General features: G+C 43.0%; 2 protein-coding genes across 6 annotated transcripts in view; one reads left to right on the forward strand and one right to left on the reverse strand.

The window, feature by feature from the left end:
* The window catches only part of RPS6KA5 (ribosomal protein S6 kinase A5), a 74,651-nt gene extending 65,261 nt beyond the window's left edge, over window positions 1–9,390 (reverse strand). Inside the window, exon 1 of the mRNA XM_082283384.1 lies at window positions 8,859–9,390. Coding sequence (XP_082139510.1) covers window positions 8,859–8,922 — 64 coding nt within the window. The 5' untranslated portion in view covers window positions 8,923–9,390. The remainder of the gene's footprint in view (window positions 1–8,858) is intronic.
* Window positions 9,391–9,962: 572 nt separating this feature from the next.
* The window catches only part of DGLUCY (D-glutamate cyclase), a 48,387-nt gene continuing 44,809 nt past the window's right edge, over window positions 9,963–13,540 (forward strand). For 3 of the 5 annotated variants that reach the window (XM_082282822.1, XM_082282827.1, XM_082282828.1), the window contains exon 1: window positions 9,963–10,043. The gene's annotated coding sequence lies outside the window, so the exon portion shown is untranslated. The remainder of the gene's footprint in view (window positions 10,044–13,540) is intronic. The other 2 variants (XM_082282823.1, XM_082282824.1) reach the window with 1 other exon arrangement.

A 13,540-nucleotide genomic window follows, 5' to 3' on the forward strand; every position in this document is an offset into this window, starting at 1 on the left:
TTATGAAGCCGCTTTATTACTTAACCATCCACTTAAAGCCCAAGGATGCTGTTTCTTTAAGATGGACCTGGGGGGCGGGGCCACAGGACGAGCGCGGGGCAGTTTAACAGCTGGGCCCAAAGGTTCAGGGCTCAGGGGTCTCGGCAGGGCTCAGGAGGGAGTGTGCCAGGAGCACTGTGCTGCTTTTTGGTCTCCTTTGTGTTCCAGCTAGCTGGGAAAAGGTTCTGTTGGGTTTTTTCCTTGTTCTTTTTTCCCCTTCCCTTCCCCTTGCCTCACTGCCTCCCTTACCTCCTCGCTGGTCCAGGGAGCCTGCGGAAGTGGCCCCGGCTGGTCTGAGCCCGCGTGTCTGTTCCCTCTCTGGGAATCTGTTGTATTTTGAGGGTTTTTTTCTATCTACCCTGTTTTGTTTGTGTATTAATAAACAGTTTGGTTTCTTTTTCCCACTTTCACTCCTTGTGACCCATTTGTCTCATTGATGGAGGAAAAGGGGAAGAACACTCATTCCAGAGTGTTTCCTCCTGAAGTTTTGTCTCAAAAACCGAGACAGTCTCAAACCAAGACAAATATAAATTTGGCGCCCAACATGCGGCCGGAGGAAGTGCAAAAAAAACCCCGAGACAGACGTTTTAAAGGATTGCAATGAGACCACTACTACTACAGTGACTAACAGAAAAGGGAAAAGTTTCTCACACCCCACAGAGATCACCGTGCTGGAAATGGTGTCAGCACCCGATCCAACAACTGTCTGTTCACACTGCACAGCCTATCTGTCAAGACAGCATTGGGATGTACATTGGTGCACAGAAAGCAGTTTTGGAAACAGAAAATTTACCTTTCCATGCACTTTTTTCTTCAAGTGTCTTGACACATCAGCTGAAGTGCAGCACAGAATGGAATAAAGTTTGGACAGGAAGAAAAGTACTGCCCAAGTCAACAGGATGAGAGTTTCTCTACAAATAATATGAAGCTACACATGACACAGCACTACAAAGGGATGGTTGTACATAATGGAAAAAATGAAAGCTAACAAATCCCCTTGGAGATAACCTCACTGCATGGGTACACAATTAGAAAAATCTTGCATTTACTAACGTTCTCCTGTAGTCCACACTAAGCAGCATTGCACCAATATGGTTAGGTAGAGTGTGCAGCTGAGGGCAACAGCAAGAGAGAACACACCAACTCAGAAACAAATAGTGAAGGGAAAGGCCAAGACATCATAGAATTCATAAAAACGAAGAGGAAACAGAGGTACTAGTTGCAATCATCACCTCTGACAGCAGAAGGAAAGGAAATATCCAGAAATACTACCACTGCAAAGACAAGCAGGGACACCAGTGCACGGAGACCAGTGCTGTCATTCTCAGTCCCCTGGAAGTAGGGCAGCCTGTTTATCCAGAATAACATTTCTGTTTGATGGAGGATCTCCAGATGACATAAGAGACATGACTGTCATCTGCACTACATGAACTTTGAGATGGCCAAGACTGAACTAAGAACTGTCCAAGCGGGTACTGTGCAATGAGTCTATAAGCTTTTAATTGCACTTCTTTGATCTTGAGAAACAATATTTCAACAGGGTTTGTTTTCAAGTTAAAATGTGCTCTGTCCTCTGTTTCTGGACTCCACTGCATACAGGTCTTGAAGCAGACAAACAAAGCTAGAGCTTCCTCTACCAAACTTGATCAAGCAATCTTCTAAAACAAGCTCTGCCTGAAAGCCAAAACTTGTCTCTGCTATTCTCTGCAACACTAGACCAATTCTGCTGTTTTATTCAGCAGAACAACGAACCTCAGGCAATTATAAGAAGAACAGAGAAGGAAAATGAGACAGAACATATTCTTCATTATTCCAAATATTAGGTTGCAATGTCTAATACCAATATTAACTTGATCTTAACCTGTTACTTCAGAGAATGGCCCATCCCCACTCACCTAACAGATCTACTTAAGCCACAGCATCAAAGAACAGATGTTGTTTTAAAACCTGTATGTTTATGCTTTATTCAGAGTGGAGAGTGGGTGGTTTTCCTCAAAATTAAGCAAAACTAGCACATTCCTTTCTCGGAAAAAAAAAAATGACACCATGCAATAGAAACTACACAACTATTTGTTAGACACTGAAGAAAATGCATATGTTATACTGTTTATCTGCTATATAGAGTTATACTTTGTTACTGGTTACAACGACTTAGAACTATTTGTGAAGGGAAATATTCTGAAGTCCTTGAAATCTGAGAGACCATCACCACCTATAAGTGTCAGGTCACTGAACAAGAGCACCATTTAACGACGTCAGGGTACTACCTTACAAGCTTAAAATGGAATTTAAAAATCATAACATCCCAAGAATACTTTTCTTAGGCAAAAGAAAGAATGTAGAGCAAAAATAAAACACACAGTTCTGAACTCATGTGAAAGAAAAGAAAATGCAGTTCACATTGCTCTGAACTCTAGGGTATCAGTTAAGGTAACTGGGCTGGTAACTGCCGATTCTCTAGAATATTAGATGCTTACGGGTAAGATCACTCGAACTGAGAAAAAATTGTAAAATTTGAAAAAAAACATGGAAAAAATTCAAGCTCTCACAAAGCTGCTGATTCCATTCTAGAAGGCTTGGAAACCAAACTTCACAGAGGCAAAGATGACAAAGACCTCTAAAGTACTAGCTAATACAGTATATATACATACATGTATACATGTATGTATACAGCATACACATATATTGTATGGAATACAGTATGTGGAAATTCAGAAGCATAAAATGCTGTGGAAAACATGATAAGAAACTGTCATTACCATCATGAAAATAGAAGATAGAAGATTATCCCACCAAAGTTATCATTTGCATATAGGAAGCTGAAATAAATATAAAAGTCCAGACATCTGAGATTAATGATGCAGTCTCACAGTAGTCTGAACTGGAAAATGCTCCATGTTAAGATCCATTTGCATGCAGCAGCATCTTTTCCTCTTACAGAGGTGACTTTGCTATGAGGTTTATCATTACTGCAAGCTGAATCACTATGAGGTCCAGAGGCACCTCCATGGTCAGCTACAAACTTAATGTGTAGCAACACTACACATCAAACAATTGCAAAAAAACCCCAAAAAACAAAAAAAAAACCAAACCCACAAAAAAAAATCCTAACAAAATGTAATTAGACAAGGTTCTAATGAATAAAATTGCTATAATCTAATGCAGAACCGAGTTGAAACAATCAGATATCTAAGGATTGTGCATATCTTTTCAAACAAAAAATTTTATCTAACTATAAGATATGAATCAACTTCGGTTTTCTCTATCATTAGTAAGGAATGAAAACACCTTATAAAAAATGAGTCATAGGCACCTCGGACACAGCATCAAGAGTAACAGAATACAGATTAATTTATCAACAAGAAAGAGCAACTGACAACTTACATGGTGATGGAAGGTATTTACATATTTGTTTATGCAGACATTAATCAGAAAACTTAAGAATTATCCTCTCCCAAGTAAAGCTTTTATAAGCATCTGTCCAAGCCAGCATAAAATATTTACAGATGTCAAGAAAAATGAGAAGAGGAAACAGTCACAATAGATCCCAAAACAAAACACAAACCCAAATAAACTGACTGCATGTAACATGAGTCTTTCACAAACCAGGTCATCTGCCTATCTATGGACTGAGTCAGAAGCAAAGAAATCTTAGTAGAACTTGCACCTCATCATTGGAATTCTATGGGGGGAGGAGACAGAGAGCCTGTTTACCATAAGATACCAAATCATACAATGATGGGGATATAACAGAAATATTTATGTGGAAAATATATTGGGAAAACACATCCTCAGATACCCAGGCTTTGTCATATGGTTAAGGAATTCTGGCAAGTGTTCTTTGAACTGCCTTCTGAATAAAATCCTAAAATGTATTAACACAGCATGTAAGACTCCTAATTCCTTTGTGGAATCAAGCCTGAGATTTTAAACCATCACATTTAGAAGACATTGGATCAAAGCTAATAAACAGGCTGACAATGAAGACTGCAACTTCTAGTCCTCATTTGTTTTAGACATTTTATAGAACATCACTGAAACAATGACAGCAAAATGATCAGTTGTACCAGACCCTTTTATAGATAATTTTAGCCAGGTTTGTTAGATTCCAAAGCCTGGAGGAAGGAAAACAAACAAACAAAAATCCCACCCAACAAAAACAAACAAAAAGCCACAAACACAAGTCAGGAAAGATCAATAGCCATCCCTCTTCATAATCAAAGCTACAAGAAAATAAATAACAATAAATTCCTAGACGACAAAGTATTTTTAGAAAATATTGATTGCGTAAGGAGTAAAATCCACAGATTTAAGCGGTATTTAAAATAATAAACTTAAAATACTCTTTATAGCTCCCACAATCCAAGAATATGTATTTTTTAGTGCTCAAAAGAGAAAAGTAGAAGCAAAAGCAATCCAAGCTTTGAAATAGTCTATTAGTACCTCCTGATCCTTAAACAATACACAAAATTAGTAAATAAGTTTTTAAAAACCTGCCTTACAGAAAAAGTAACTTTAAAAGTATCTTTAAAGTTTCATAAAGTTTCCTTTTAAAAATAGAAAAAATAAAATATAGGTGCCAGATGTACCTCCACAGTGAAGGCTGAACTCACTATTCAGGGCATGATTCATCATGTTTTTTAGTCACAGGAATTTTCACAATTCCCTAGAACGTAACATGAACCTTCCAGTTCACAAATAAATCCATTCTAATTTAAGTTCCCATTCAAGAAGGTGTAACTAAGAATTTGCATTATGAAACCCTTTAGATAATCCATGTATTTATTTTCTGAAGCCTTTTATAGTTTCATACTGAATTATAAGTTTGACTCAAGGGGAAGTTCCAAATTCTTCTGCAGCCCGTTGCTACACTACCTTCTGGGCTATACATGTCTTTTCCCATGCACTTAACAGTCAGGCAAGCTGCAAACTAACACAAATTCTTTAGCCCAAAGCTTGTGAAAACATTAAAACAAATCCAGTATCCTCTTCAAAACAGACTTGCTAAAAGGAAAAGAACAACACTGTAAAGCAAAGCAAACAATGTATATAGAGCCCATTGCCCATACACTCACGGAATGCCTCACAAGTTCCCTTCAAGATCCTGGTTTTGGCAATCTCTGCCTCTCCCTGGGCAAAGCAGGGAGTGCACATGCATGCCACAAGATGGGCAACCTCCTACAAAATCACTCATACCCACTTAAGGTATAGGATCCTTTGATCCTTTTTTCTAAAAACAAGAGTTATGACAAAAGCCAAGAGGAGATGGGGAAGAAATCTCACTCTTAACTGTTCTGTCTCCTTCTTATCTTCTGACATCACAAGACTTTTCTTCTCTTTCCATACCCTTCTCTATCATATAAAATGTTTCCTCTGATAGGCTTTCCGTTTGCCATTGTTCAGTTCTGCAGCATTACCAAGCAACAGAAATGTTAAGATGCAACAATGTTCTTTTTTCAGTGTAAATAATATGTAATTTCTAAGGTCTGCAAAAAGATAGAAGTTGCATTAACTCTGAAAGTTACCCTTCAAAAAATAAAACCTTTCCCCTTACAAGATTCCAGAAATAGATGCTAAATAAAATTTTGTTTTCTTATTATTTTCACTGGACAGCTTCAGTGAGAATCAGAGACAGTCACCACTTCCTACTATTTCAACTTTGGTACATTTTTGCTTTTACTTCCTGAAAAGAGATTCCACTTTCCCCAAAAACCTCATTTTCCTTCCCAAAGTGAGACAAGAAAGACAGTAACTATTCTGAAGTGGCTGAACTGTGAGGCTTCTATCAAGAACAAAAATGGTTTGGTGTTAGGAAAAGAAAAAAAACTTGGTAAATATATTGGGAGAATATCATTATTAAATGAAATGTGTCCTAAAAGTCACTGCTCTGTCTAATCTGCAAAACATCACATATATATACACACACACACATACAACACATACAGACAGAGCAGTGCCCAGTATTTGTAACACAGCATATCACATGGTATCACACAGAGGCACTCAAGTGTTACTTCCCTATCACAGACCCAATCTACATGCCTATCAAGTGATGTTTTTCCAGCAATTACTTTTTGGTCATGCAACAGAGGAATTTCAGGCCTCTAACACTATGAGATATAAAGCTAAAATTAAACCTGACCCTACATACCAAAGCCAGCACTGTAATTTCAAAGTCAAGGTTTAAAAGAAGTCAAACCATGGTATGATAGGGTTAACTATCAGCTGGTCTATGTAGAAACAGCACTGCATATGCTCAAACTTAACACATTTTCATATGCCTCCATACTTGCTTGGAGGTAACAACAATCATCTGTTTCATTCTTTAAGATATTCATTTAATCTTAAATTCAAATTCTAAAGTATGTTCACTTACTCACTTGACCATAATCAATGCCTGTCCTTAACTCATTTAATACTTTTAGAGCAATCCCAAGACCAAGTAATTCCAAATGCAAACTGTTTACCTGCATTCAGTTGATTTGAATTAGTGAGTTTTTTGCCATCGGTTCAAGTAGCAGCTTCCACAATATGAAAATAAAATATACCCTTCTCAAAGAACTCTCTATTTCTATGACAATAGTAAATTCTTTCAAAGCACTGGGGAGACCGACCTCTTTCTCATCTGTCAACTGACAGCTACTTTCTCTATGTAACTCTAAACGATTCAATTAGTCACAGAGCTAGCACCATCAAAGAAAAAACACAGACGAGGGGAACACCAGAATCTAAACAAATTGCACATTAAAGGATATTCATTATATAGAACATATTTAGGAATGCCAAAGATCTGCTGGCTCCAAATTCTAGTTCTTGCATGTCCTCTCACCCTCTTCCCTAAAATGAAGCAAAATTAAATAATCATTCTGCATGCTTTAAAGCTGTGGTGAGTTAACCCTAGCCAGCAGCTAAGCATCCACATACCAGACCCAGCACAGAAAACACCTTTAAACTTGCCAAGTATCCTATAGATTTATACATTTCTGTATCAACAGAAGCTGACTGCAACTTTTCTCCTCAAATTATTGTATCTCTGTGGATTGTACAGAGACAAGTTCTGAAACAGTATTTCCATACGTCTTGCATAGTGATGACACTATTGACACCTTCAGGAGTAGGAGTCTCCCAGGAGTACATGACAGAACAGCTCCCTCCTCCACCCTAGTGCTCCAGAAATAGACAAGTCATTGTTAGAAAGCATTTTTCAGAAAGCAGAGTTTTCTAAACACTGAATACAGAGAACAGAACAAGGAGGGGAGAAGCAACTTATTCCTACTAAACTGAATTTCAGAAGCTTAAAAAGACAAACGAGGTTGAGACTTTTTTAAAATAAAAGTGAGAATTGGTACTTCATAAAGCTTTATGATCAGGATTAAAATCAAAGTTGCTTATTACGCTACATTAGACAGTTCTTTGTCTAGTTTACACAAATGTGTTTATTCCTCAAACTACCTTTAAATAACGATCCCTCAGGCATACATGTTCTCAACCTTTACAAAAGAAATCTAGACATAGCTATGTAAATATATTGAATAAATGTCCCACTTCTTTTCCCCTTACCTTTTCCTCTTCCACACTTAAATGTAGCAACACCTAGCGAGACAACTATGTTTTCCAGCAGCTCTTTTACTTCTTCTTGAAAGAAGGAAACTACAGTCCCTCAGTCCCTTCGGTTTCTGTAGCTATCAAGAGACCGCCTTTTTTTTTTTTTTTTTTTTTCCCTTCTCTCCCCCTGCCCTCCTCCTCCCATCCCCCCCTCCCCCCCCCCCCGCCAAGGAGCAGTGATAGCTGTATTCCTCTGGGGCTATTCCCCCGACCCAAGACCGAGGGACAGTGGGGCAGGAGGCAGAACGAGATCCAGGAGATCCAGCACCACCACACGCTTTTCACATCGGCCCATTCGAGAATGTCAACTACATTAACCCGGCGGGCAGCTCTCAAACTTTTGCGGTGAACAGCATCATATGCTTACTCTTACTTCTTCATGGAGAAAAAGATGATGACAGAAAAGGAATGAAGCACATGGGTTAACAGCACCTTCATTGTTAATCAATACTGAGAATATACATTCTGATTATGTTTTACACGCACTTCTAAATTAAGATTAAAATTTAGATTTACTGCAGTGTTCAAGTTGCCTAGAAACTTCTGAGAAGCAGAGAATCCCTTTTAAAAAGAAATAAAGCTCTTCCCCAACACAACAACCTACAACAGAGCATTTCTGCTACATCTTTAAAGGTCATATATATTTCACATGTTGAACTACTTCTCCAGAGGGTCGTCAAGTAACTACCGAGCTACAAAAAGATTCACAGACTGAAAAGCCAGATAACTCTGCGGTTACGTGTTGGCACATTCCCCTCCCTACAATTCCGGCATTTCACCGAGGTCAGAGAAAAGCTGTCATATAAAACGACTTCATTGAGGATTGGAACAAACCGCCCCCCCCCCCCCCAACACAGCCATAGAAGTCAGTCAAACACACAATTTTTAAAAAAAAATGTTTTAAAGAGAGCCTGGCTACCCTTTATCTCCTTCAAAAGCGTCAAATACCACCGGGAAGTGGGACAGGGGAGTCAGACATAGAGCAGAACTCGAAGTGAAATACTTTTTTCAGAAATAAGAGAAGGCCCCCTCCCCGCCCCCATCGTACACGCTCCTGCCCTTACCTTCCAGCTCATCCTCTTTTTTCCCCACACTGAGATTTCCCTACTGCTCCCAACCAACTCTCTCGGAGCTCCCTGCTGAGCAGTGTTTTCCCCAGCCCGGCCCCACCGGGCCCCTCCGCCCCCGCACGACCCCCGGGCCCGCCCGCTCACCGTTCCTCAGCTCGTGCTTCACCGTGAGGAGCGGCAGCTCCGCTTCCCCCGAGGGTCCCTCCATGTCCTCACGGGCGGCTCCCCCGCCCCTGCCGCTCCCCGTGAGTGTGAGCGCGGCGGCGGGAAGATGTCACCTGGCCCGAGACGGGTTCTATTTTCCAGGGGCGCTCCGGGGAAGAGGAGCCATGCAGGCGCGCTGGGGGCTGCCGCTCTCCCCTCCGCCTTGTGGAAAACGGGGGCGAAAAAACCCCCAAACCTACACCACCCAACAACAAACAGTTATTAAAATCTAGGGAGGCACAAGCACGACGGCTTCCCTCCCCCGGCGCTCAGAGCCAGCCCATGTCCTTGCGGCTCCCCTCCCCCGGGCTCCGGCCGCCCTCCCCGCCCGACAGCGGGGAGCGCAGCCGAGCCCCGCCAAGCCGAGTGGACCCGAGGGGAGCCGAGCTCGGCCGGGATAGGCTGAGCGACACGGGGGGCGGAGGTGGGGGCGCCGCGGGGAGCGGCTCCTACTCAGGCGCTCGCGCCCCCTCCCTCCCCGGGCCGGGCGCTCATTGGCCGCGCGCGCCCGCGAACCCCGGCGGCCGTCGGGCAGAGAACGTTCCCCGCGCGCCGCCCCCGCCCTTCCGCCGAGCGCCGCGTGCCCCCATTGGCTCGGCGGCTGCGCCAACCGCCAGCTCCGCCCCCCGTCTTCCCCCCGGCCCCTCTACTCCTTGGTGTTGTTTGTAAACATTCCCGCCCGCCTCTCCCGCTGCCCCCCGACCCCCGCGGGAGGGCGGGCGCTGGGCTGCCGAGAGGGAAGGGAAGGCGCTGATTGACCACTGGAGCTGGCAATCACGTGAGGGAGCGGCCATGGCGCCCTTCCTCGCGTTACGGGCTGGTTCCACCGTCCCCGAAGGGGGGAGCCGCCGTGGGCTGACCCACTCGCAGTGGCGGCGGGGGGGGGAAGCTGGGCTACAGCGTGGCGAGGGGGATGCGGCAGCGGGATGGGAAGCGGGGTATCCCCGCGGGGGGATGCGGCGGGGCAGGGAGCAGCGAGGCACAGCCGAGGGTGGGAGGCATTCCTGCAAGGCCCCGGCCGCCCGCCCGCCCGCTGAGCCCCCGCCTCCCCGCACGGGAGGCGCGGGCGGCGCGTGCGGACTCGCAGCGGCGGCGCGGCCGGGCTGGAGAGCTTGCGGCACATCGGTATGTCCGCCTGCAGCCCGCGGCCGTGCGCCACGCGCTCGGGGCACCGGGCTCTGGGGCACCACAACACGGGGCGCGGGTGGCCGGGCCCCCGGTGCGCGCAGGGGCCCGGGTCCCGCCTGATCCCGCCTTCGCCCTTGGCCGGGGCCGTGGCTTGGGCTGGGATGCAGGCGGCGAGCGGAGCCGCCTCTTGGGAGGTCGAAGAGACCGCATGTACTAGAAGTTCAACCAACCTTGGTGATCGCTAGAAAAGCGCACGGCCTGGTGGGTTATGGCAGCTCAGGAGGTGCCTGACAGGGGCTTGCTTGTCCTAAGGTGGGAGTAGGCGAAGTTGCTGGGTGGGTACATCCACGTGCCCGGTTCACTTTGCCCTGCCTGGGGCGCGTTCATCTGGTCCCTTCAGCTGCGAGGGAGACACTGTCCTCACAGCGGGCTTTGACTGCACTGTTGAGGGAGATAGGGTTCAAAACACGTCGTATCTGTTCACGTCAGTTAAGCGTCTCAGTCTGTTATGTTTTGGAGGCAATCTGGTGTTTCTAAAGCTGCCCTCATTTCCTTGAGACAGATAAAGCAAATGACTTTTCTCTCCGTTTCTTATTTACAGTAATTTCTGACTTGTTGCTCTTGAATGCCACCGCTTCTATCCTTACACACAAGCTAATTCACAATGCCGTGTCTCAGCAGCAGTGTTCACACAGTCTTAATTCAGTTACATCAAAGATCAATGAAATAAAATGTCTTACGTTAATCCTTTATTCACATTCCAGTATTAAATATTAAGTGTGTTTGTATACATTTATGTTAAAAATGCATGTACATGTATATATTTCTACAGTTTCTTGTGGAGAGATTGAGTTGAACTATTTAAAGTTGGTGAGAGCTTTCTACTTCATAATTGTTTATATACCAAACATCAGGTTTAGGGTGCCTTTGCAATTGGTTGTCATCCCAGAAATTAAAAATACTACCTAAAGGTTTCGTAGTATTTTTGGTAAAACTTTTGAAGGTGTTCCCCAGCAAGCACTGCAGCTGTTCAGTGGAGGTATCTCCCTGTAGCATATGGTACACACATAACTCGACCTAAAATGTCCATACAGTTACTGCCTTTCCAACAGTTTTATATCAAGACTATAAATATAGAAAGTCTGATCATGGGAGATGTTTTCAAACTGGAAAATGATTGATTCCCTTTTGTCACTTGGTTCTAGAAGCTTCACTATTGCAGAGAAAGTAAATATTATATCAGTATAATATTAAACTACAAAAGGGAAAATGGGAATATTACACTAATTAATTAAGTTTTTGCATCTTTGTAACTAATGGCTCCCCTGTACAGTTAGTGGGGACTGTGAGATTTACTTCATCATTACAAGGTGTAACAGCTACTTCTGATTATTCCATGTCCCAGATACTGGATTTTAAAGAGACTAGTACTATATTTCATCCAATGGTTCTACTAGCCTACAGTTGGACTAACTGTCCCTGGCAGCCTCAGAAATGAGAAGCTGAAATCTGACTCCATTTACTAGCACTCAGTGTGAGGGGTATTGGCATTGAATCCAGTAGTTGTTAATAGTCTTGGTTTCAGATGTTCATAGCTTGACAGACTGTGTCTGCTTATTTCCCTGACTGTGTCTGCTTATTTCCCTCAGGCTGAAAATTTCTCCTTCCAAATTTCAGCTAAAACAGCTTTAAAAAATGAGGCAGTAACCCTAAAATACCAAACCAAGAATACTGATTCATGCTGACTATGCATATAACAAGATGCAGTGATTACTGTGTATACTTCAGTTTAAGATGTGATTGGGCTTGCAAAGTACTACTACATGAACTGAAAGTTCTTTATTGTCATTGAGGGATCCCCTGATGTACTTGCAACATGGTTTTTCCATTAAAAAAAGTTAAGATTTTTTACATAACACTTTCTCTGGTATTAAAATGTTTTTGCAGTGGGATTCTTGTGTCAAATCCAGAAACAGCAAAACTGAATGCTTGGAAAGAATCCCACCTTTTGACAGAGAAAAGAGCTATATTTCCAGTGAAATCCTAAATCTTCTGTCAGTAGTCCATGAATACAAGAGTATGCTCAAGTTTTCCTTTCAGCTGAACTTTTGGGAGCAGTGGAGGGCTAGACTTGGTCGTGTTCTTGACATAAGAGTAGATCTACTTTCAGTGGAATGGTCCAGGCGTAGTGGGCTGGTTACGTTGCCTCCATCACACTTGTCTCAGAAGCAGTATCACATGGCTTTGTGGGTGACTGTAAAAGGCCAGAGTTCTGTCAACCTAAATGGTAGATAGGAATTACAGATAGGTGGAAATATACAGGCTACATCTGTACCAGAAAATAAAACTGATTAGGATTCATTTTGTAGGTGTCCGGGAAGTGGCATGACATAGCATGGTGCAGCTAAATTCTTTCCCCTTCAAAACAGTGGCTTTTCTTGAATTGCCTCCTGGATTTGTAGGGACTGCATACCATTACTGAGCTATGCTAGCCTCCAACTTGTACAAAGACATTGCTTGGAAGAATACTAGTCAGGGACCCAACTCCTGCATGCCAGCAGTCAGAAGTACCGATAGTCATGTACCAGCACTCAGATTGTGCCTTTGTCCCATTTAAATCACTAACACAGACGGTCACAGAGTCAGATGAGGGAGGAAATTTGGCTCTCTGCAGCTAAAGCAGCACGAGAAAGTGCAGGAACAGTGATAGGCTGTAGACCCAGAGGGAGTACAGACTGATCTGCAAGCGATTTCTTTATAGTTTGAAGAAGTAAAACCACCCTTGGTATGTAAACTGTGCTTTTAGAAGTGCAATTTAACTGACCGAAAGTGTTACTTGCATTTAAATACATTTGTGTGTGTGTGCTGCAACACTGAAAAAACCTACTATTTGTATAATAGGTATTCAATAAGTTACCTCTCTGGCATTAAAAAGAAAAATATTTGATGTTTCAATGATTAAAAGCTACAGGGCAGTGCAGAGCCGCTCTTGCTCCATAGTGTAAATGCATCATTTTGGGGGGGTTTTTTTATAGTAGCATTTTCATATTCATCTGCACGATAAGAGCAACCCGACGGGTCAGTCAGCCACCAGGTCAGTGTTTGGGCTGAGCATGTGTTGCAAGTTTGGGAATATGGAGTAACAGCATTCTAAAGATAGATGTCCCTTCTCTACCCCACAACACAACTGTTCAAAAATATGTGTATTTACTTGCCATTCCTAATTGTGAAAAGACAGAGGAAAAAATTGCTGCGGAAAATTCCCACATAGAAAGATATTATTGAACTTCATTAAAGAACAAATGTCACAGCATTTTCGGTTTGCTTCTAAAAGAGGTGGTGTGCCAAGCTGGTTTGAGGCCTGAGGTGAAATTGAAATGCTCAGTGTACAGACTTCTGAGAGGAAATGAGAGAGAAAAAGAAGAACATGAGTGCTATAGCTGCATACTTCCAGGGTGCCAGGGCCTCACAGTTTTGAGGTATTTGGTTTACTT

This window comes from Coloeus monedula (genome assembly GCF_965178545.1).
Source record: "Coloeus monedula genome assembly, chromosome: 6".
NCBI lineage: Eukaryota > Metazoa > Chordata > Aves > Passeriformes > Corvidae > Coloeus > Coloeus monedula.